The sequence below is a fragment of the Cimex lectularius genome, unplaced genomic scaffold (assembly GCF_000648675.2).
Source record: "Cimex lectularius strain Harlan isolate CLEC.00 unplaced genomic scaffold, Clec_2.1 scaffold73, whole genome shotgun sequence".
NCBI classification, from domain to species: Eukaryota; Metazoa; Arthropoda; class Insecta; order Hemiptera; family Cimicidae; genus Cimex; species Cimex lectularius.
This window is the reverse complement of record NW_019392632.1, coordinates 1,735,959-1,758,742: the sequence shown is the minus strand read 5'-3', so window position 1 is coordinate 1,758,742 and position 22,784 is coordinate 1,735,959. Positions and strand designations below refer to the sequence as shown.

General features: G+C 31.9%; 3 protein-coding genes across 9 annotated transcripts in view; 1 reads left to right on the top strand and 2 right to left on the bottom strand.

Moving 5' to 3' along the window:
• Nucleotides 1–1,290: 1,290 nt before the first annotated feature.
• On the bottom strand, nucleotides 1,291–11,365 carry LOC106662749 (adenosine 3'-phospho 5'-phosphosulfate transporter 1). 2 transcript variants are annotated; one of them, XM_014386996.2, is made up of 8 exons: nucleotides 11,284–11,365; nucleotides 4,364–4,569; nucleotides 4,118–4,305; nucleotides 3,836–4,060; nucleotides 3,592–3,739; nucleotides 3,305–3,519; nucleotides 3,089–3,214; nucleotides 1,291–1,651 (listed from the first exon to the last, which is right to left on the bottom strand). In XM_014386996.2, exons 1-8 carry the CDS (start codon nucleotides 11,331–11,333, stop codon nucleotides 1,484–1,486), a joined length of 1,326 nt encoding a protein of 441 aa, XP_014242482.1. In that variant the 5' UTR covers nucleotides 11,334–11,365; the 3' UTR covers nucleotides 1,291–1,483. The 2 variants fall into 2 exon arrangements, with proteins under 2 accessions (XP_014242482.1, XP_014242483.1); XM_014386997.2 differs by lacking the exon at nucleotides 11,284–11,365 and adding an exon at nucleotides 8,167–8,369 and having other exon boundaries at nucleotides 1,399–1,651.
• LOC106662750 (7-dehydrocholesterol reductase-like) lies at nucleotides 11,284–12,874 on the top strand. The gene is made up of 4 exons (XM_014386998.2): nucleotides 11,284–11,564; nucleotides 11,727–12,098; nucleotides 12,158–12,411; nucleotides 12,518–12,874. Exons 1-4 carry the CDS (start codon nucleotides 11,292–11,294, stop codon nucleotides 12,846–12,848), a joined length of 1,230 nt encoding a protein of 409 aa, XP_014242484.1. The 5' UTR covers nucleotides 11,284–11,291; the 3' UTR covers nucleotides 12,849–12,874.
• LOC106662748 (putative transcription factor capicua) overlaps nucleotides 11,466–22,784 on the bottom strand; it is a 33,752-nt gene continuing 22,433 nt past the window's right edge. For 3 of the 6 annotated variants that reach the window (XM_024230709.1, XM_024230704.1, XM_024224530.1), the window contains 10 exons: nucleotides 22,576–22,663; nucleotides 22,371–22,423; nucleotides 22,218–22,294; nucleotides 22,044–22,155; nucleotides 21,837–21,981; nucleotides 21,549–21,697; nucleotides 20,663–20,761; nucleotides 20,427–20,602; nucleotides 18,557–18,695; nucleotides 18,049–18,493 (listed from right to left, as the gene is read on the bottom strand). In XM_024230709.1, the coding sequence (XP_024086477.1) occupies nucleotides 18,420–18,493; nucleotides 18,557–18,695; nucleotides 20,427–20,602; nucleotides 20,663–20,761; nucleotides 21,549–21,697; nucleotides 21,837–21,981; nucleotides 22,044–22,155; nucleotides 22,218–22,294; nucleotides 22,371–22,423; nucleotides 22,576–22,663 (1,112 nt within the window). In that variant the 3' untranslated portion in view covers nucleotides 18,049–18,419. Of the gene's footprint in view, nucleotides 11,554–14,099; nucleotides 14,188–15,645; nucleotides 16,184–18,048; nucleotides 18,494–18,556; nucleotides 18,696–20,426; nucleotides 20,603–20,662; nucleotides 20,762–21,548; nucleotides 21,698–21,836; nucleotides 21,982–22,043; nucleotides 22,156–22,217; nucleotides 22,295–22,370; nucleotides 22,424–22,575; nucleotides 22,664–22,784 lie in introns of those variants that run through there. The other 3 variants (XR_002909784.1, XR_002909783.1, XM_024230710.1) reach the window with 3 other exon arrangements.

The window sequence follows — 22,784 nt, the reverse complement described above, 5'->3', positions numbered from 1 at the left end:
AATTTAATGTTATTTAAATAAATAACTTTTTCGACTAGGATGATTTTTATTACATATAATTTTCAATTAAAGTTAATAGCAAAATGGATAATACATCCAAGTGCATATTAAATAATTAATTTTATTAATCACAAGCTTTGGAGTACACAAGCCTTTGTAATTCAAAAAAATCATAATGCAAAAATGAGCTAATACAGTTGTTTTTGTTTGGAATACTTATGTGGTATAACACTTCGAAATCTTTTTGTAAGCAGATAAAACACCATGTATTATATTTATTGAAATACCAAATTTTAAACAAACCTTATTAAGTTTACTACAGGTATTTCATCAGATAATCCACAAGTCCTTAATACAATATAAGAATATCCCAGGGATTAAGAGATGGCAGCACATATATCCTTGAACAACCGCACCACCGTTGCCATGGGAAACGTCAAAACATTGCTCTAGCCCTTTTTATCCCTAATAGAGTTACAAAGAGAAGATAAAATGCCGAATCTGGGACTGGCGTCGGTAATGTTTTTCAACTATTACTACTTCTGGATGTTCTCCGTCTCGATCGGCCTCACCTATCTGTACAAACTGTTCAGCCTGCCTTACCCTAGTGGGAACATAGCGTCCGAAGTAGTCATATTCATCTTCTTGTGCTGCATCGAATCGATGAAGCTTTTCCTAGGACGGAAAGGCAACCTGACCGACTCCTGGCCACCTATCCTAGTCTCGATAATATTAGTCATACCATCAGTCCTCGGCACTTTGTACTTTCTCCTGTGGCAAACTTACGTCCTGAGGATCGAAGTCATACTAGTGTACGTGGAAATCGTCTTTGAAACGCTTGTCTTTCTCCTGGGAATCCTTCAGCTTGTCTCTGTTTTTTATTACAAAGGATAATTATATCAAAAGTAAGTTTCTGATTTTCTAATGAATAAAACTTTTTTTTTATAAATTAATATTCATTATTTCATTAAACCCATAATACATTATTCTATATTAGAATTAATTTTGATTCTTAATTAAATATAGAAATTTTTAATTTGCAATGTGTAACAAGAACAATAAATAAAATTTATTTATTAATGAAGGGATGAAAAAGTTACTCATAAAATGCTAAACAACGTAATAATAAATAAAATAGCCTTTATATTTGTTTTTAATTATTGTGGCACAATATGTTTTAAACATGACACACATAAAAAAAAATGAGTGTTTTGTCAACTACACTGAAATTCAGTATAAATTAGTCAACAATCCTAAAATCAAAGAGGTCTATGTAATAAAAGAAGCAAAGTTAAAACTATCACATTTCTTTTAATAATTAATTACATCATTTCACACATAGTTTTTCCTTTCAAAATCAAGGAACTTATAACACATCACACTTTGTTCTTTTATTTTTCTGCCTTTGTTCCATAAAATGAAGAAAACTAAAGAAATATTTGTACTTATGGAATGTAATTTAAAGCTCGTCTAAGGTCTTTGTTCACACCTTAGAAGAAGAAACACTATGCAACCTCAATCTTATCGCTTTCAGCCTTTGGTTGCAGTAAATCCTCAGGAATATAGCACCAAAGACTAACATGATGCCAAAAATTCCCAGAGGTGGAAGTGTATGGTTGTATATCAGACATGACAGAAGGATTGCCAAACCCTGAAAAACAAAAAATTGTCAATTACATACAGAAGGAACGTACTACTCGTTGTGGACGAGGGATCAAACCACTTTTTAAATAAAGGCTACGCAGGGATTCTAGTGTGCCAAATATGAGTCCAATGCCTTAACCACTCGGCCACTTAAGTCCCCAAATTAACCATCATGTTGTAATTAATAGTTTAAATTAATAGAATGAGCACAAAAAAAGTTTTTATTTCATTTTATATTTCCACAGAAATTACTTTTATATCATGGAATTAGTTGGTGAATAATAAAATATTTTAATCTAGATTTTAATGTCTTTCATACAGTGAACTTCCCTTAACAAACCTCTAAAATGCAGAATCACCTTGGAACGGACAAATTATGCTTTGCTGGTGTCTTACCAATAATTTCTTCATATTAAAATCTTGCTTCTGGACACTCCCAATAACGGACTATATTCTGACTTTAAAACTCTCCCAAAAGTGGACAGCACTACAACAGCCTACAGAAAATGGCCGTTTCTCCTATGTATTTTGTTTGCTTCCCATATTTTCCCAATATTCCTACATTTTGACTATGTCCACTTTGCAAACGTGTTTAAGTACTTCTTCAGTGCGTTTGACATTTAAAGAAAAAAAATTAATATAATTAAAGTGAATGAAAGTGAAAAACTAAGTGTGCGAGACTTGGCTGCAAAATTTTCTATTGGAAAGACCCAGGCAAGTAAAATTCTAAAAAATAAAAAGGAACTTTTAGATAAATTTGACAAACAGAAATCACCGATCCCCAGATTTTTCCTAAAGTGTCTGGTTCAACCGCGTTTAGGACAAACTGATTTTAAAGCTTCTTCAAGTTGGCTCAACAAATTAAGAAAATGGCATAAGATTTCTTTTAAAACTTAGCAAAGAACCAAGGTTGTACAAAACTGGACAGAGAAATTAAACAATATTGTGCCAATTTTGAACACAAAAATATTTTTAATTGTCATGAAACAGCCTTACATTTTAGAGCACTTCTGGATAAAAACTATGCAGTTAAAAAATTAGCATTGTCAAGGAGGAAAAGTTACAAAACAGTATTTAATTTTGTTCTTATACAAAAGTATGCTCAGTGAATTTGAAAAACCCTCTGGACATAGAAAATACTAAAAATACTCGATGTTTCAAAGGTGACGATATTTTGTAATCCCCATCTTGTAATACTAAACTTTTTTTTTACTTTTATCCCAAAAGCAGACACCACAATATTTCATGCCCCAAGAGTGTCAGTTATAGTGAAGTTTCACTGTATGAAGATCAAGTCTGAAAAGAGCTTAAAATTGATAAAACACCCTTCTTCGGGGAAGACACAATGAAACGGAAACAACTTCAATAAACAATTTAGAAAAGTTGTGAAAGGTCGAGTGGTTTTTACACATTCCCTTACATTTACAAAGATTAGCATGAATACCTGTCTTATAGTCATTATGATGACAAAAATAACTGGTCCGTATGAATAAATGGTGAAAAACACGAAAAGTTGTCCAGCTCCTGAACTTATTGATATCAGAAGGCAATCGATGGTAAACTTAGGAAACTGAAATTTAAACGCATTATTCCTTCAAATATCAGTAGATAGACTGCATAACAGGATTTTTTTTTATATAAAAACTAGCACATTACTGACCGTTGCCATGAACTGAAGCGATGTGGAAAAGGCACCCTGTTGAAAGAGAGAGACAGAGGTGAAGAGGCATGAAAACAAATTGACGCAGCACATCATCTGCACCGGGCTGACTTTGTACTGAGTGAACAATGCGCCCTGCCAATTGGACGTGAAACTGTCAAACGTCATGTACGCCCCAAGAAGAATTATTCCTGACATTGTAGTCACAGTCTCATCTGTATCATTTGTCATCAGATTATTTGACAATTCTTAAAAATTAGGTCTTTAATTAAGAAGAGGAAATTTGCCTTTTTTTGGTGCTGACGATAACATGAAAAATGTCATCCCGATCGATATTAAAACAGCAGTTACATACTCGTAATACTCATATTTCTGCTTTGATACTATTTTCCCCATTATCATAACTGGAATCAATTTACTTGCTTTGGCTAATACCTAGATCAACAATGTAAAAATATATATTTCACTAATTCAAAATTACTTTATCATGTAATTATCTTCTTTTTAAAAATAAATAAATAAGTTTATTACTTGAGATGGGAAGCTGACATATTTGAGAGCCTCATACTGGCACCAAGAGCTCATGATGTTTGAGAATGAGCAGTAGGCATACTTGTAAAGGGGCATTGTGTGTTTTGGCTGTTTCCTGAGAAGTAAGTAACTCCCGGAAAGTGTAAAGGCCAATATGCGATTCACAAACACTAGGAACTGTGAGTCCTTAAAATGTCCGACATCACCAGCGCTATTTGTGTACTCCTGAAATCAAACATTTGTCATGCAAAAATTATAATCAAAAGTTAATCGATTATTTACCTGTGTCATAACTTTTTCCTGAAGAATACCCCAAGTGAGGTAAGTGCCCTGAAGGCCGACAAAACAGAATAGCAAGAGCAAGGTGTCCTGTTTGAGCGTTCGCACTGGAGAATCATTGGAAGCTTCTACTAAACCAGGCTCTCTGCCATTAATACAGCAATCGATTATATTTGAAAGGCATCCAGCACCTAATGGAGACAAGTGTGTGAAAACATAAAAACAGAAAGTATTTGTTGATCGACTTACCAGACCTCTCGAGGTACTTGGTGACTCGTACGTATTTAAAAATAAAGTACCCTGGCAAAAGTATTGTTGAATAACCGATCAGATTGATTAAGAGCCGGTACATCCACGTACTCTGGAATGACCCTTCATCATGGACAGAAGGAGAGGAAGACTGTAGAAGAGAGGTTATCCCATACAGCAAACCAAACGATACAACAATCACAGTACTAAAAAAAATCCATAATTTATTACTACTATATGATTATGATGATGGATACAAGGAAGCGGGGTATGTGGTCCCCAGGCACTGCAGCCTTCTGGCTTATTGTACCTTCCTAGCTCCCTAGTTCAATGCAATCCTTGTGTGTATAAGTTGGACAAAATCAAAAATTTTATTGAAAAATGCACCATAACCTTTAAGAAAACGAACCAATTGCACTAGCAATTCGATTGCTGGTAGTGGACTCCTTGTTCCTACAAAGAGAATAAATAAATCCCTATGATAGATGTGCCAAGGTGCTCTTTTGTGACAAGTTAAGCTAGAACCAATCAATAGAGATAAGTTTGTACTGGGCATCCTTCCCAGTTTAGGTTTCTTTAGATTTTTATCCTTTCATTAAATAATTTCTCATTAAGTTATTAATTATTATTTATTTAAAGTGTGATCAAAAAATTGAGAAATGTTATAATATGCAAATATTGTTGTGTAGTTATCTAAGCAAAAATTACATATATGGTCTCACAAGTTCAATCTTTTTAATGCAGTCTCTAGGTCAATCGCTTGTTATACAGCTCAGGTTTGGAGGTTTGTTCAGTATGGTAAGTTAAAGCAATTATTGTTTTTTTTTATTAAAAAAATATTTTCTCTGCCGGTCATTGACCTGAACTATATGCTTTATCTAGACTGATGTAGACTTTTGGTTTTCATGAGAACGCTTAGTCTTTCAGCCTGCAAACTAACTTGCCATTGAGGTGGTTAAAAAAAACTCTGTTTCAAGATTTGATTGAATATTTTTGAAAAATACCATTATTACTTCAGTCCTTCCTTAGATGAAATATCTCTGGAAAAACCATAAAACCAAAAAATCCAATTTAATATTAAAAATGAAAATAAACTACATTGGGAAGGGACTTTGGCGAACACTAGAGTTCACCTCTTATAAACAATTGGACAATGAATGTAAATTATTTTTATTTAGGAATGCACTGCTGATTAATTTGAGGGATCTGTGTTGTCTTGTTAAAATGAGGGGTGAATTACTTTACATAAATTTCACCCGATGGATTGAAAGGAGGGTCGTGCTATGTTCATTGTGTAACACAGGAGCGAGAGAGGATATGGTTGTTTGGCTACATGTCCAGTGTTAGCGGAATTCAGAATGCGACACCCTGGCGTCCTTCTTTAACAGAAACAAAATTTGATGCACTTTTTAGTTGGAAATCTTTTACTCCTTCCAGTCTCGGATGAGAATCGGAAGGAGAAAATTGGACGAGACTGGAAGGAGTAAAAGATTTCCAACTAAAGAGTGCATCAAATTAAAGCCCTTGACATGTAATTAGAGTAGTACCGGCATGGAAAAAAAAGAAAAAATTGAAGATCTACCACTTCGAAAAAACGAATTACAGCTGCAATTTTAATGCTAACACCGGAAAAAAAAAGTGGACAAAAGCGGCTCCATCTTTATTCCAGTGTTGCCTTGAAAAAGAATGAAAACCATTCGAAACATTGGCAAATTAAAGAATTAGGCACTACATTGTGTTTTCTGTATGACTGCACATCCCCCAACCCAACATCGTTGAATATAACAGTCATAAATAAAATAAAAATAAAAAGAAATGCAGACAGTTTGAATCTTGTAAATTGTGCCAGCTCCGTTTGGCATTATAGATATTATTTAGTTAATAATAATTATTAATTATTTATTAATATTTAGTTAATTATTAAATTATTGTTAATTATTAATATAATATTAATAATTAATAATATTATTAATATAATTGTTATTCTTATATTATTGTTTTATCTTATTTTATTGTTATATATTAAACATTGTTTTGTACCACGTATGTTTTTAGTTTAACTATTTTTTCAATTTTTTCTGAAACCTACATCACACCAGATCGCATCTCACGATTTCTGAATAATATAATTTAATTTTTAATTAAGCGTAGTATAATGTAATTCTTGTTTGCATGTAATATAGCATTGTCGCTATCTTTACATTAGTTTTCTTCTGCATTATTTTTATTAATTATTATTATTATAGCAAAACTATGTATCACTCTCTAGCTGACAGATACCCAAGCTGTATATGCTTTATATAGCTTCTATTTTACTATGTAAATTTGTAATTATTCTTAAATAAAGCATCTTATTATTATTATTACATATACAGATGGAACAAGAAGAAAGATTCTTAGAAAACAGCTTTGGGAATATCAGGGATGTTAACCCTCAAACGGTACAATGGTTTGGGATGAAATACATGGTACGGTCAGATCGTATCCAACCCTATCTCTTTTTGATGAAGTTTTTGGTAGACATAAGTTCACAATAATAATTTTTATTGTACTTAACATTTATGATAATATCTTACATATCTTTTATTCTTTTTAGACATCTTGTAGTCTTGAGAGATGAACTTTGCCGTTCCATCTGGGGCTGCCAACAACATAGGTAATGAACAGAGAAGTTCACTGTGCTTGAGCATTGAGTTCTCTATTTATTTATTAGTATGACAAATGATGTTTCCTATCATTTCATTAGTCACAAAAAGTGAAAATAATATTATTTCATCTGTCTCCCCACAATGCGTTCATTTTAGTTCCAGGAATTGAGCGTAAATGCTTATCGGTTCAGACTGTTTCCTCGTCCTTACTAATTCAAACTTTTTATCATCGGTTCCTTTCGCCATTTGACTTGGACCATTCTTCTTCCTCATCATAGTCGAAAACATCTTCAATAACACTGTTCATGAGACTTCCATCTTCCACTTATGACAAAGATTCATCCAGGCCAGGGCCTTGACTTGACCCCCCCCCTCTTTGTCTTGACGGCGAAACTCAGCTAGAACTTTTTCAGTAGTGCGAAACTGTTATTGCCAAGACATTTTTGGATCAAAACTTTGAAAAATGCCCTTGGTAATATTAGGAAAATCATTGGTATCCTTGGGACAGAAGCGACCCAGAATAAAAATACTTCAAGGTAAAACTGGAATAGGAAGACAAATCACTTATCCGACCACAACAGTTACTACACTAGATTTCAGTATTAGAAGTATTGACCATTTTTCCACTCGTGAACACTGAATCAAGGTATGGTCTTGATGAAGAAAGTAAACTCAGTTGTTATTGCTGAGATAAAGTTACAGGTTTTGACTGGGACTGAGTCAGTCTTCAAGAAAAAATTGAGATCACCTGTAAAAACAAATATGTCAATCAGAAGACACATTTAAGATTGTTTTGCCCTGATGATGAACTTAAAATAGGTCGAAAGCTCGGCACTAACAACTGAATTTTCTTTCTTCAAGACCATACCTTGGATCCAGTGTTCGTCACTTCACTAGATGTCGGATGACTGGCAGGTAGGGTTCCTGGTCGATTTGACCACCGACAATGAAAGTGGACAGTGGGGAACAGGTAAAATGAACCACTGGGTCAGATCCGACCCTTACCGTACCGTTTGAGGGTTAATATTATGCTGTCATGAAACTTAAAAATAAATAAATAAAAAAAGGTCCTTGGACAAACAAAGATAAGTACAACAAATTCAAACCAAGCAAAAATATAAAATATCCATTTATGGAAGTAACTTGTCCACTAACCATATAACAATTTGAGGGCCATTGTATGCCATTTGAAACACCGACTCAAAAATCTCCAGTACCGTTCTGTTAAGACTTATGACTTAGAAAATAACACTAATATGTACAATGTAGGCGAATCTAATTTTTTAAAGTCCAACTCACAAATTGACTTGACATGGGATAACACTAATGCTGTAGTCAAACAAACGGAAAAATCCTTGGGATAACTTGATTTGTTTGATAAGGGCGAGGTTACTCGTTTAAAACAAAATATAAATTTGTTTATTAAATTTTAACGATAAATGAACAGTTGTAGTACGCGATTGTTTAATAATTAACATATAACATCAATTTTTGATTATTGAGTAATTATCAAAAATTCAACTTAAGTTTACAAATTGCCTGGAAGGGTGGGGCCTCTTTAACTGCCCAACTGTCACTCTGAGAGAATTATTTTGAATAATAATAATAATAATAATAATAAAGTTTATTAAATTTTTAAGCAATATAATAAAGTGAACATAAATGTACTCAATAAAAAATAAACAATACGGCATGGATTCTCCGTCTGCGGGAAGAGAGAATTATTTTGTATAAAAAGAACTAAATGTACTAAAATGCTAGAAGTAATGACAAATTTAAAAAAAATATAGAACAAGGTGTCAAATGATACCAAATATTATTTTGAACAATTTGTTGAAGAAGTGAGGAGAGGTCTGGAATGAAGTATTTTAGAAAAACACCTTTTTCATTTTTTTTGCCAACGTTCGGGGCTTCTTCAAGGTCTGGGTGAATTAAAAAAACATATGTCAATTAGAAAAATATAATTCACAATTCAATTGGCTGTAATTCACTCAAGCCCTGAAGATGTCTTGACTAAAGGTTGAAACAATCAAAAAATGAAAAAGGTGTTTTTCTAAAATACTTCTTTCTTGACCGCACTATTTCAACAAACTATTAAACAACTGGTTGCTAAATAATTTTACATTTGTTTCTAACTTTTATATATACTGCTAGTATATTGCTAGGGTTTCACTCATCTATAGAAAAATCATTATTACAGTATTAAAAAGCTTCAATATTTTTGGGGATAAATCTAAGGAAATAACTAAAAAGAAGAAGAACTCAGGAGAGCATCAGATACAATGATATGGTATACATATGACTCCAAAACAAATGAAGGAACCAGATCGGGTATTTTTTGTACAAGCCCACAATATGAGCAATCAAACTCGTTAGGGAAGTACACTTCAGTCGTTCAAGCAGAAATACCTGCCATCATCACTTGTGCCCTAGAAAATCTTAAAAGAGTTACACTAGCAAAAAAATCCTCATGTCTGATAGCCAAGCATGCATAAGCATGTAAAAAAAATCACATCAAAATTAGTTAGTGAATGCATCCAAACCTGACGATATCTTAGGAGCCAGGGCACAAAGGAATTTTAGGTAATGAAAAAGCAAACACACTGGCCAGAGGAGGATCTACAAGACCACACATAGGCTCCAAACCTATAGTTGGGATAACAAAAATAAATGTAGAAATCCAAATAAAACAAAAGGAGAAATGGGTAAACTCTAGCGGCACTACATGGGCATATATAACAATGATCCCATTTGCAGATTATACAATGAGGAGGAGGAAACAGCCACCTATACCATCTTTGAAAGCAAAGCAACAGCTCAATGTTGATTTAACCTTACATACAGAAAAAACCTAGGGAATAAAATTGTAGCAATGGCAGTCAATGACCTGATACTTCCAAGAAGAAATGTATTGTACTGATCTAGGGAACTAGGCAGGTACAATAAGCGAGAAGACTGCAGAGCCTGGGGAGCACAAACCCTGCTTCCTAGTATCCTCATCACATCACCATCACCATCAAGCAAATAACTGATTAGTGTTTCCAAAGTTAACAGATGTTGTATTTTACTATTGTTTTGTGTGATTTCTCCATAGTGCCTGTAAGGTGAGGAACCAATTAAATGTTAGATACTACTTAATGGTTTGGCAGTAGTTAAATGGTTTTCTATGAGAAATGTATTACATGTAGTGGTTTAGGTTATATATTGAGTCTTGTCTTAATAATCAGCAGTTGTGAAGTTGTGAGCTGTGAGTTAGCAGTAGCTATGTTTTTTCTGCTTGTCGGTAGATGTAAGAAAAGTTTGATGCCACTTATCGGATTAGCTGAAGTAACCAACCCAGTGAAGATAGGTGAACCAAAATGATTGGTATCTGCCAAATTTAAGACAAATTTTTTATTATATGTGTGTTATAATATACATATAAACGTATCTCTTCCTCTAACACAATAATTTTAGTAGGGTTTTAGAAAAAAAATGCTCATGTTTTCAAGCTATCAGAATATGTGTGTGAAAAATTACCAAAAAATAAAGTTTAAAGTATCAGTTTATAACTTTTTTAAATATATAATTACACAGAAAACACAAAAAATTATATTAATTATATTATATTAATAAACTGAAAAACAGGTAGTCTGTACCTTTTAATGAACAAACCTATGTGACAAAATCCTTAATTTTCAAATTTTGTGAATTTGTTTAACGATTTTATTATAATATTGTTTTTAAATTAAATTAATAGCCAATGAATACTTTAAATTAAAAATTAAATTCCAATAAATTTATTTGATTCATTCAACCAAAATTTAATCAATGTGAAATTGAATATAATAATTTTTTTGCCTTCCTTTATCCCCCAAACATATTTTTATTTATTGTCAAAACTGTTAATTTGACTGAATCTTGTTTTATAATAATTGTTATATTACTTGAAACTTTTAACACAATAATCATCCTGGTCTGTCTAATCCTTTTGGCTTAGTCTGACAGACAAATTTAAGCATTTCACCATCTTCAGCAGCTGGTCCATGCATTTCTCTGCGTTTATGTCCTTTATGTTGGTTTCCAATGGTTAGGTAAAATGTGAAAACTTATTCGTTTATTTACAAAAAAAAATGTAATGTTTATTTGAATTTAAATAATGATATTAACTTTTATAAAAACAAAATGAAATGAAAACTATTTAATTCTGAGGAATGAGTAGTAAAAAATCGATCTTATCTGAAATAATAATCACTAAAGATAACTCCTAGATATCATTCTATATTAACTTACATGTTATTATGATGGAGCAAAATGGGCTGTACGAGAGACTTCACTACCATTTTTTTCCTCCAATTTTCATGGTTTTTTTTACCTGCTTCTCACAAGTGGCAACAATAATCTGGAAAGGAGAGACTGTATGCTGTGAAAGCGTATTCAAAGGTATCTTTGGCAACAGTTTTTCTTGGGGGGCAGTGGCTCTGCTCTTCCTATGGGCTTTCATCTGGCTCTGGTTTCCAAGTAGAATCGTGCAAGGACCACGTTCTCCTGAAGGTGTTGTCCCTGTGTACAAAGTGAGCTTTATAATTAACACTATACAGAAGTTTAAATAAGAAAATGATCTTTTTGCTAGTGATGAACATACATCATCATCAATTATAATCTGCTTATTTCGCTAAATTTTAACAAATTATAAACATAAGTTGAATTATAAATTGAACAAATTTTTGTTTCAGGAAAATGGGTTGCCTTATTATTTTGCTTCCATAGCTGTGTTCCTCCTTCTGGAACACTTTAACCCTGGATTGTCACAAGAGATTTACAACAATATGTCAGAAATTCTCGGAACGCTGAATATTATATCTTTTGTCCTCTGTTTTTATCTTTTTTATAAGTCAGAATCTAGAAAGGATTTACACCTTCCAAAACTGTACTTGTTCTACAGGGGGCTAGATTTATATCCGAAAATTTTCAACGTACAGGTAAAACAACTGGTCAACTGCAGGGTCGGCATCATCCTGTGGCAAATCCTTCCACTTTCTTATTTCATTGTTCTTTGCAATAGATGGGGGTTCAATTTGCCAGCTTTCGGCACACTCCTTATTCAGGTACATATTTCAATCTTATCAATTAATTGATGCTTGATAGATTTAAATTTTTATTGTAGAGTCTTTATATATTTAAATTTTACACCTGGGAGATTGAGTATTTTAACACTCTGGATATAATTTTGGACCGTGCGGGTTATTACATATGCTGGGGATGCTTGGTCTGGCTGCCTTGCTTATATCCTTCAAGTTCTTACTACTTCGTTCATTATGTACCACAAGCATCCAGTCGTTTAATTTTTGTGTGCATAATAGCTGGTGCAATTTGTACCTATGTCCAGTACAAAATTGATACAGAGAAGGCAAAATTTAAGTGAGTTGTTTTGTAATGTATACAGCAATATGTCAGTAATGAGTGATGCTGACAACTATTACCACAAAAAAAATTTTGAATTTGTATTAAAAGCATATTATTTTAGGATAAACAATAATGCAATCATATGGGGAAAGCCGGCCACTTATATAAAAGTCACTGATGAAAAGGAAAAACGTACAAGGAGTCTTCTCACATCAGGTTTCTGGGGAATTGCCAGACATTTGAACTACACTATGGAAATAATCATCGCATTCTCGTACTCTCTACCTGGATATAATTTGGGCCTTGTTCCTTTCTTATATCCAATTTTTATAACAATCCTTTTATGTCACAGGTTGTACAGAGATGAGAAAAAGTGCCAAAAACAATACGGCAAGTATTGGGACCAGTACTGTACTCTAGTGCCTTATAGACTAATACCGTATGTGTTTTAAATATAAACTGTTGCTTTTACTTTTTATATACTTTTTATTTTTTAATTAATTTAATTTTTATCTGAACAAATTAGATACATTATATACTGAGATACAGTATGATTTATCATTTATGGAGATGTACACCACTGTTGCTCTCCCAGCTTTCTGAATAGTTACATACTATTTGCAAGGAGGTCCCAGGGCCATCTCCACTTGTCCAACTGGGTTGCAGGAGTGAGTAATGTTGGACATAGATCGGGCTAATGAGTTACAATGTGAGGATAACTATTCGTAGAATATGGAAAATTCGTTGGGGATTAGGTTTTTAAGTAGGTTTATTTGTAGATCATAATGTAGACAGAGCTTTGACAATAGTTCTGAGGACCGTCTGGATTGGAAGGAATTCTTTAGATGTTGGAGAGTTTAGCAGTGGTCCACAATTCTAATTCATATGTCCAAATCGGTTTCAGTAGTGCCTAATAAAGTGTACATTTGTTATTTGTTGATATGTTTAATGTTCTTGGTAATAATTTGTTCAATAGTCCAAAGTGATTGTTTGATTCTTGTCTTTTAATTTGTGTATTGTCAGTTCCAGGTTAGATGTGGCGAGATAAAACCCGAGGTAGCGTACATAGTTTTTGGGATAGTAGTATTGTAAAAGGGTTTTGCTTAGGAGGGTAAACTTAATGTGGGTAAATTTGAGATCTTAAGACCAAAATTTGTTCAATTCAGCTATTCACAACACTGTGCTTGAAGCTCCTGCGAAGCAATTGTAGGATCATAATCAGAGGATAGCACAGCTGGATCATCGACAAAGAAAGCTAGGAGGGTGGAGGGTATAGTCAGGATATTTGAGGTATAGATGAGGTACAAGATTGGTCCAAGCACACTGCCCTGTAACACTCCTACTCCCAGGAGCAATATTCGGAGTAGTCTGATCATTTGGAAAAAAAATCATTCTATTAAGTAGGAGGAAAGGATTAGGTACAAAGTATTTGGAAGTACCCGTTTTAGTTTGTACAAGAGACCCTCATACCACGTGCAATCAAACTTTGTCATGTCAATAAAGGCCAATGAAGCATTGTTTACGGTATCAGTATTAGAAATATTGACCACTTTTTCACTCATGAATACTCTGGATCAATAAGTGTCTTGAAAAAGAAAGCAAATTTAGTTGTTACTTCCAAGCTCTCGATCTATTTTAAGTTCATCATCAGGGCAAATCAATCTTAAATATGTTTATAGATTGACATATTTAAGTTTTCTTACAGGTGGTCTCAAATTTCCTTGAAGACCAACTCAGTCTTAAAATTGCCAAGGTCTGTAACTGTCTTGAATACTGGAAATTTAAGATCACCTGTAAAAAAAAAAAAAAAAAAATATTAATTCGTAGACATATTTAAGATTGTTTTGCCCTGATGATGACCTTAAAATAAATCAAATGTTTGGCAGAAACAAGTGAATTTGCTTTCTTCAAGACCATACCTTGATCCAGAGAGTTCGTGAGTATTGTTCACACTACACAGGAAGTAAGAAGCTTTATGGATGGGTTTGTCAGGTTTTGGGAAAGTGATGGTGCTGGGTATTTCCAGAGCAAAGATAAGTGAGTTGTACGGAATATACTATTTGTAGAGATATTTTAGTAGGATTTTTTTTTTTAATTCACGGAGGTTTCGGGATGTGATGAAGTCAAAGCTAGGAGTTTTGGATTCCGCATCCGATTCACAATAAATCTGGAGTAGCTTTAGGTGGAAGGGGATGTGTAGTGGATTTCATTTCCGTTAGATTTATTGGGGTTGGGATTGGAGTGGATGTCTGATGGAGGAATGGGGTAAAAGCATTGATTTTGTCAAGATAGGACATGGCCCATGACCGAGTGGTAGGGAAATGACAGAATGTGGTGTTTTAAGTTCTTAATGCTCATGCTCTTAAGGATCTATCGGATGATTTTATGTTGGATAGGTAAGAGTTAAAGGTATTGTGTTGAATTTAATCCTGTTTTTACGATATGGGATAATCTATTGAGGGCTTGGTGGTCAAAGGGGTGCCTAACCAAGGCTGGTTGGCGTTTTAAGTACAATAGATATGAAATGTGTGGCGGGAAAAGTTCGGATTTTATGGGCATATTGAGAGAACTGGCAAGGTGTGCTCTTAAGACCACTTGATTTTTGCTGCTTTTAGTTTTTACTTGCCTGCTTATTATTAAACACCCCAGAAATGGCAAATTTAGGTGAATAAAAAAATATTTTTAAAACAACTTTTAGTACAGTATATATTTTTTTCATGAATAAATTGTGCTCTGTACTACAATCCACTTATATACATATTACACTTATTGGAAGGAATTATATGCGTTACACAAATTTAAGGATGTAACAATTCTATTTAAAATATACATATATAGTGAGAAGGAAAAAAATACTCACAAAAACTATACAATAACAGAAAGGTAACAATGTTTTAAAAATATTATCATACAATAGTACTTTATTAGTTTTTTATTGCTTGTGGTTTTGTTTCCAACTCACAAATCCTTAGCCTTACAACAAAAAAAAATGCTTTGAAAATTGAATAATGCCAAGGAAAATAACTACTGCAATTAAGTCCAATCAATAAAAATTTATATTTTAGAACATTTTTAATGTGGTAGACCACAAAATAAAAAAATTACATTAATTTTGTGTTTTGTTTTTGTAATACTCTTATCACTTTTATATTGTGTACACACACCCATTCTCTCTTTTTATTTGTGTATATACATTAAGTGGCACTGATTTGTCAACATCTCAATTGCTATCACATTTAACAAGGTTCATAAAATTACAAGTGAATTGCTTTTTATTAAACAATTTTTTTTTCAAAATTGTAATAGGTATACATTAAGAACATGATCATTAAAAACTACATCCTACACGATCTTTTACAAATTATCTCATTGCAAGCTTTTCTTTGTAAGTTTTCATAAAGAGAATGCTAAATTTCAGAGTACATAAACCAGCAAGAAAAAAAAATATTTTGTTATGTATCATAAAGTCAAAAAGCTACAATTGCAAGCGCTAGAAAACAAAAATACGTTTCTTTCCAATAAACTGGTCCCTGAATTCTATTTTAACAAATGAAATTGTTTCCCACAACAAAATATTTCTTTTTTTTATATACTTTTACTTAAAAACATAATGTATTTAAGGGCCTTTTTTTTGTCACAGTAAGAGTTAAAATTTAAAAAAATAAATTGCTAATTAGATTTACAACTGTACCTCTTAAAGTTGAATTCTCTAGTCGTATTACGGATTATTCCAAGACTGTAACCAGATGGAAAGATACAAGACATCTTTCTGTACAATCTGTCAAAACTGTTGAATGAAAAATTGTTAGTCAAAACTTCTCAACATTTAAAAAACAAAAAAAAAACAATAATAATAATAAAATAAAAATAAAATATGGCATCTCAATACATTATATATGTATAAATAATTAGAATTACTAAAAGTTGAAAGGAATGAGTAGCATGAACGGAACAATTAAACTTAATGGTAATGAGAAATGAGTGTTTTAAAATTAAAAACCTCAAGAGATCCGAGATCTGCCTTTCTTTCTTATACATTTTAAAAACCTTACTAATAATGCATTTACAAGTCAAAAATACACTCGAAAAAAAAAAAAAAAGTATATGTACATTTAATTTATCAGATAAACTAATATGATCATAATTAATAAAAAAAATTACAACAGAGGCCAATATTAGGAATTATAAATGAAAATTATTAGTTTAAACATGACATGTTTATCAATATAACTATCATTTTTTTATTTAATTTTTTTTCTTAATTTTTACAATAGTGGTAGTACAAATAAACAAATTTATAAAGTATCTAACAAATATGAAAAAGAAAGCATAAATTTTGTCTTTTTAATTGTATGAACAATAAATAAAATTAAAAATAAAAAAAATACACACCCACTTAGGAATAAAATGAGTTAAAAGTTGTTTAAATCATTTATAAACAATAACATTACATAATCAATTTTTACTTTCTTCAATATATGCTATAATCATCACAGCAAAATCTTCCCTCCAAAAAAAAATTAATAATAATAATAAACTCAAATTTTCAGTCTAATTTCATTTTCTTTGTTGTCTGTAGTTTTTAATTAATTTTTTTTTAAATTTATTTATGTACAAATTAAAATAAGAGTGAAAATTTGAAATACTGTCGAATAAAATAGCACCTATCTTGAAAACAAAACATGTTTACAAATAAAGAGTAAAAAAAAAGATCACAGCGAGCAAAATAATTTTTTTAAATGTCAGATATCAACTCGATCTACCAGAAGAAAAGGCCTATAGAACCATTTGCTCAACTTTCAACAATTAAAAACTCATTAAATTATTTATGACTGTGTATCATATTGAAATTATTATTTATTTATTTTTTATAAAATACAAATTTACGATATACCCAAATGCACTATTTTGCAAATAGAACTTTTTGAAAAAATGTACATAAGACATTAAAAATAATTGTACAATAAAAATACATTTAATTTTGATAAAGTAATTTATTGTATTTTATTAGTAATGAAATAAATATGACATCACAATTAAACAAAGTTTAAACAGAAATATCAGAGGATTTGAGAAAATTGAATTAGAGTCTAAATAAAAATCTAAAGTTTATTGGCACTGATTAATAATAAATAAAAGTGTAAACAATGACGGTAGGAAGAACAAAAACATTATTTTCCATTTACTTGAAAAATAATAAGATTTGGTAATACAGTTCAATTGTTTTAAACACAAAAAGTAATGTAACATAAAGTAAACATTATATTAATAAAAAAAGTAAATTTGTTGTACTGTTTAGACAAATTCTACTGGAAGGTTCGAAATGAGAATTGACATTTTTTCAAACAAGTCCACCCAAAAAATAACCAACTCATTCAAAATTAGGCAAGAACAGCCTCTTTATAGTCTAATTTTTGTGTCTTTCTCTTACTGTTTATAACTGTACTTGCATTTTAAAAAAAGTTGAATTCTATATTTTTTAACAAATGTTTCGGTTTGAATGTTAAATTATTCAACATTTAATTATGTACAAACCGCAAAAATTTAAATTCCAATTATTATTTTCCTAAAAATATACAATTTAATTGAAAATATATTATTCATCACAATATACAAAGAAAAAACTATGTTAGATTATTGAGTCATTTTAATTGCAATAACATTTAATGAACAATTAATAGACCTAGATAACCCTAATAAAAAAGAGAAAAAAAAAGACTTCTTGGCCTGAAATAAGCCAAATATACACACAGCTATAATATCTTAAATACTTATCATATAAATTTATTAATAAATTGATAAAATGTTTTTTTTTCTTTTAAAGACATACATAAACAGAAAACCGACAACTCATCGGTTCACATAAACTTTTAAAAGCTTTTGAATAAAGTGTGGAACACCGTGCTTTCACTTCTTCAAAATATCGTTGAGATCAGTAAAAAGAAATTTGTTGGCTACCTAAGTTGAGATTGGTCTATAGTGCAAAAGACAATGAACAACTGTTCTCTAGGTGTGGCCAAAGGCTAACTGTTGTTAGACGATGTTGGGATGTTGGAGTTTCCTGTGTTGTGGGATATTGAGCTATGAGAAGGCATACCTAAAAACAAAATATGATGTTAAGATTTCCCATCCGAACCAACCGATGGAAAAAGAAACGTGCCTGGTGTCGACGGTTCTAGAGGGCTCATGAGGTTGGCACTGCCACCTGTCGTCGGCGTTTGTGCCTTCAGCCTCTGCCTCACCTCCCTGATTTTAAGTTGTAGTGATGATTTGCTTGGGAATATGTCTGAATGGTTGGCCTGAACAAGAAAAACTTGATACACTTTCCACCACTCCAAATGAAATTTTAATTATGATAAACCAGAAAAATATTCAAAAGATGGTTTAAAATGTCATATTTTTTAAATATAATATGTTCAAGTTACAATTTTTCTAAAAGAAAGGACATTGTAAAAATGTTATTAGAGAAACATGAAAGGTCTCCATGTTATCCAACTTGTTTTTGAATCCTTGTCTGCCTATTTTCACAGGTTTTACCTTAGCATTTAAAAAAAAATTAAATCAACCAATCAAAAATAATGTAATTGCTTCTTTACACTCAATTTACATATATATCTATAAAAATATAAGTTGAGGAGGTTGTGCAACAGATTAGCAGATAATAAAAATATTACATTTCTGGAAATGAAAAAGCTGATCAACAGGCAAGAAACGCTGCAAACCATCCACAAAGAACAGATCAATTTCCTCTCCGTCCAGATGATATAGTCGGTTATGTTAAAAACATTATCAAACGAAAGTGGGCGGCAAGATGGAATGTCTGTAGAGATAGTATGAAAGAAATTAAGCCAGTTGTACATAAGTGGCCAACTGAGGAACTTGAGAGAAAAGAACTTGTGATTCTCTCTAGATTGCGAATAGGTCATATCAGGCTAATCCATAATAGACTTTTAATAGGCAACAACCTTCCAACTTGTCCTCGATGTACGCGAAGTGGAGAACGCACCATTTTGACAGTAAAACATATTTTGGTCGACTGTCCCACTTTACAACCCTTTAGGCAAAGGCTCAACCTTTCGAGTGATTTACAGGAGTTACTGGGTCCCCAGTGTTTCTTTCGAAGAGCACTTTTCAGCTTTCTCAAATTTATTGGAATTTATAATGAGATTTAGGCCTTTTCCCAAATTGTTATACCATTGAATGCCTGCTAATGTTTGAATAAAAGTTGTGCGTGCAAGATTTCTTTTTTCAGAGGTTTTTGAGGCTGCCGGAGCGGAAAAATGAAATGGAAGAAAATACAAATTGCGGGGGAATAAACTGCAATGCCCAAAATCGCAATTAAAATAAGAAAAATAGCTCCCTCCAAAACAAAAAAAAAGAAGATAAAGATAAAGAAATGTTATTGTGTTTTGTTTCTTATTATTGTTATGTAGAATTAGTTTATGTATCATATTTGAATGGAAGAATAAAAGGATAAGGATGAGCCAATACTCATGCTGAGACTGTTGCTAGTCTGACTCCATTATTATTATTATTATTAGCCATACAAGCCTACGGGGAATTTTTAAATTATGGAACAAAATTCACAATTCTAATTAAAAAAAGAAACAGAAATAAATTTTATAATTTTATTAAATTTTATGCAATTTAAAATGGGAATTTTGTATGCATTTGGCCTTCCGAATTAAGAATTTTAAAAAGAAAAATTAAAGCTTGGATGGCAATAGGATAAATAAGATTACGAGTGAATGTTTGGAGTCAGAGCTTTATAGCACTCAGAAGAGATATAGCTAACCTAAGATAGAAGGTTTGGATGTTAGGGCGTGAAATGACCTTAGCCGTTAAAACGCCCTTAAAAATTAATAATAATAATAATAATAAAAATATTAAGTTAATTTTTATTTCCCCCTTTTAATAAGTGATACCATAAACAACAACAAAAATATTTAAAAATAAAATTAAAATATACACTAATGTTAACAAGTTTTATTTTTTAACTAGTAATTATAAATGTGAACATATGTTAATACCTGGAACGCATTGGTTGCCTGTGTAGAAGGGAAAAAGCCGTGATCGTTAAACAACTGCATCACAAGATTTCGTCTTTGTTCGAGCATCCGACGGTGGCCTTTTTCAATCTCCCTACCACCAGGTGTTTTTGGAGTCCTCGGTGACAGACCCTCCATGGCCTCATTGCATTCAAGACCTTCAAATTGATGTTTGCTTTCATAAAACAAGAATAACTCGAAACCCAAACTTTGCATACCTTTAAAAGCATCTATGTTAAAATCTGGCCCGAAAAATGTGTTTCCAACCAGTTTGGCCGTTTTTGGAGTCGAAGCAATTTCGTTATTCTGGCACTCATCTGAAATATGACAAATATAAAATAATGTACATGTTATACGATATGTTTTTAATATGTTCACTATATGAAGGGGTAAGTTAAAAAAAAAAAATCCAGTGTGAAAACAGTCCCATGGAATGTTCTATATCCATTGCCGTTTGTCGTTAGTAAATTGGTTAACCTTTTTTGGGATTTGTAATGAATTACCTCATTTCAGCTTATTCGCTCCCCAAGCATTATGAGGAGTTAATTTGTTCTCGCATTTTTTTTTTTTGCATTTTAAGAGCTCTAGCTGGACACATCTATTGTGATGAGGTAGGAGGCACCTCTGTATAAATGGACGACTCATGACACCTTCCATACCCTCCTTTCCCGTCCTAATCATCAGCAAACCACTCTTTTCTCTCCTTTCTTTTCACAATCTGGCCTCTTTATCAAACTTTTGCAAAATTGTGAAACAATCGTTTTTTTGGAAAACCATTCTACCACATTATTTCTGTTTCATTGTGAACAGTACTTTCATCTACCTATAGCTCTTACTCTTCCCAACCCTTTACCCTTCCCTACCATCTGTTATTGCCTTTCTGATATTTTTCCCTCTTTTCTGCCATGTGCCCTTAGTTTTAATTTTATAGTACAGTAATTTTCAGACTATATTTTTGTCTTTATTTCCTTATTTATATCACTTTATATATAACCTCGTAGTTGAAATACTTATTAAAAAAAATTAATTTGCCAGAAGTTTAAATGTCATTATAACTTGTCCCTACCCTTCATACAAATCTCCATGCACTCACACACTTTTTACCTGTAGTTCGGTTTATCTGCTTCTTTCTAAACTGGTTGAACACATGTGGACTTGATGGAACTGATATCGCACTAGGCGACTGGCACTCATCTGGCTTATACTCAGGAAGCGATGAGAATTTTTTCTCAAAATTAACGGTCTCAAGTACTCTAAAAAAGTATATTGAAAATTTATTAAAAATTATTGTCATTATAAATAACATGATGGCTAAATCAACATGTCAAGCATCATGACAAATTGTTTATTTTCAGTTTATACAATTTTTTATTGTTTTAAAATAATATTCACCTGTCCATCCCGTCTTCAACATTTTTCTTGAAAAAGCTCTTCTTGCCAGAAGGCGAAACTGGCACTTCTTCTTCTCGTTTAACGGGAGCACTGTTGTTGACTTTCACTGCCTCTGAATTCATCTGGTTATCATTTGAATTCATAACTACAAACAAAAAAATTTTGTTATATATATTTTTTTAAACTTATTTTTTACTGTAAAATTACCCATTGACTGCCTCCTTTGTAGTGGGGCCTTCCCTAACTGAGCAGGAGTTGGGTCGAGGATGAACGTTTTTTCTTCTTGCACATCAACTTCCATATTTTCAAGATTTTCAGGCTATAAGGAATAATGCAATTAAAAAAAAAATAAAAAGGAAAGTGAGAAAATATTTAACTTACCTTCATTTCATTAAAATTACTATTGGTTTGACCCTCTTGATTACTTGGTTTCATTTCTATTTCCATTCGCCTATCTCCTATAGGGGGGAAAAATCAATTAAATCTTGTTTAATAAACAAAACAAATAAATGCCTAGAAAAATTAGTTAATTACCATCATACAATTCAGGACCAGTTTTCTGACTTTCTGATTTGTCTTGTATAGTTCTGAAGAAGAAAACTAAGTTAATATGTGTATGTTTTAGTTGGTCCTATTAACCAAACTAATTATTTTAATTGATGTATTATTATTATTAAAAAAATAAGTACTTATTTATATAACAAATATTTTATTTAATTGCTGTGGATATTCAACTTACGTGATGCTACTAGGTTTACTGACTATAACTGTTGGATTTGATTGTGCTGTGACTAATTTTATCTGATTTGCACTTCTGCCGGTATCAGCTACAAATAAAAACATTCATTAAACAATCAAATTTTGGCAATACTTGTTAAGAACATAATAATTAAGTAGTACAATAATAAAAATATGATCAACATCATAGTGGTCGGCCTATTCTTGTGG

What these genes read in the sequence shown, in the direction of transcription:
- LOC106662750 (XM_014386998.2), top strand. Translation starts at nt 11,292, where the DNA reads ATGATGGAGCAAAATGGGCTGTACGAGAGACTTCACTACCATTTTTTT. An exon ending in GTGTTGTCCCTGTGTACAAA is followed by an intron (nt 11,565 to 11,726) that starts GTGAGCTTTATA and finishes TTTTTGTTTCAG; the next exon opens with GAAAATGGGTTGCCTTATTA. An exon ending in ACAGAGAAGGCAAAATTTAA is followed by an intron (nt 12,412 to 12,517) that starts GTGAGTTGTTTT and finishes ATATTATTTTAG; the next exon opens with GATAAACAATAATGCAATCA.
- LOC106662749 (XM_014386996.2), bottom strand. Translation starts at nt 11,333, where the DNA reads ATGGTAGTGAAGTCTCTCGTACAGCCCATTTTGCTCCATCATAATAAC. An exon ending in AGGAAAAAGTTATGACACAG is followed by an intron (nt 4,061 to 4,117) that starts GTAAATAATCGA and finishes GTTTGATTTCAG; the next exon opens with GAGTACACAAATAGCGCTGG. An exon ending in TCATAATGACTATAAGACAG is followed by an intron (nt 1,652 to 3,088) that starts GTATTCATGCTA and finishes TTTGTTTTTCAG; the next exon opens with GGTTTGGCAATCCTTCTGTC.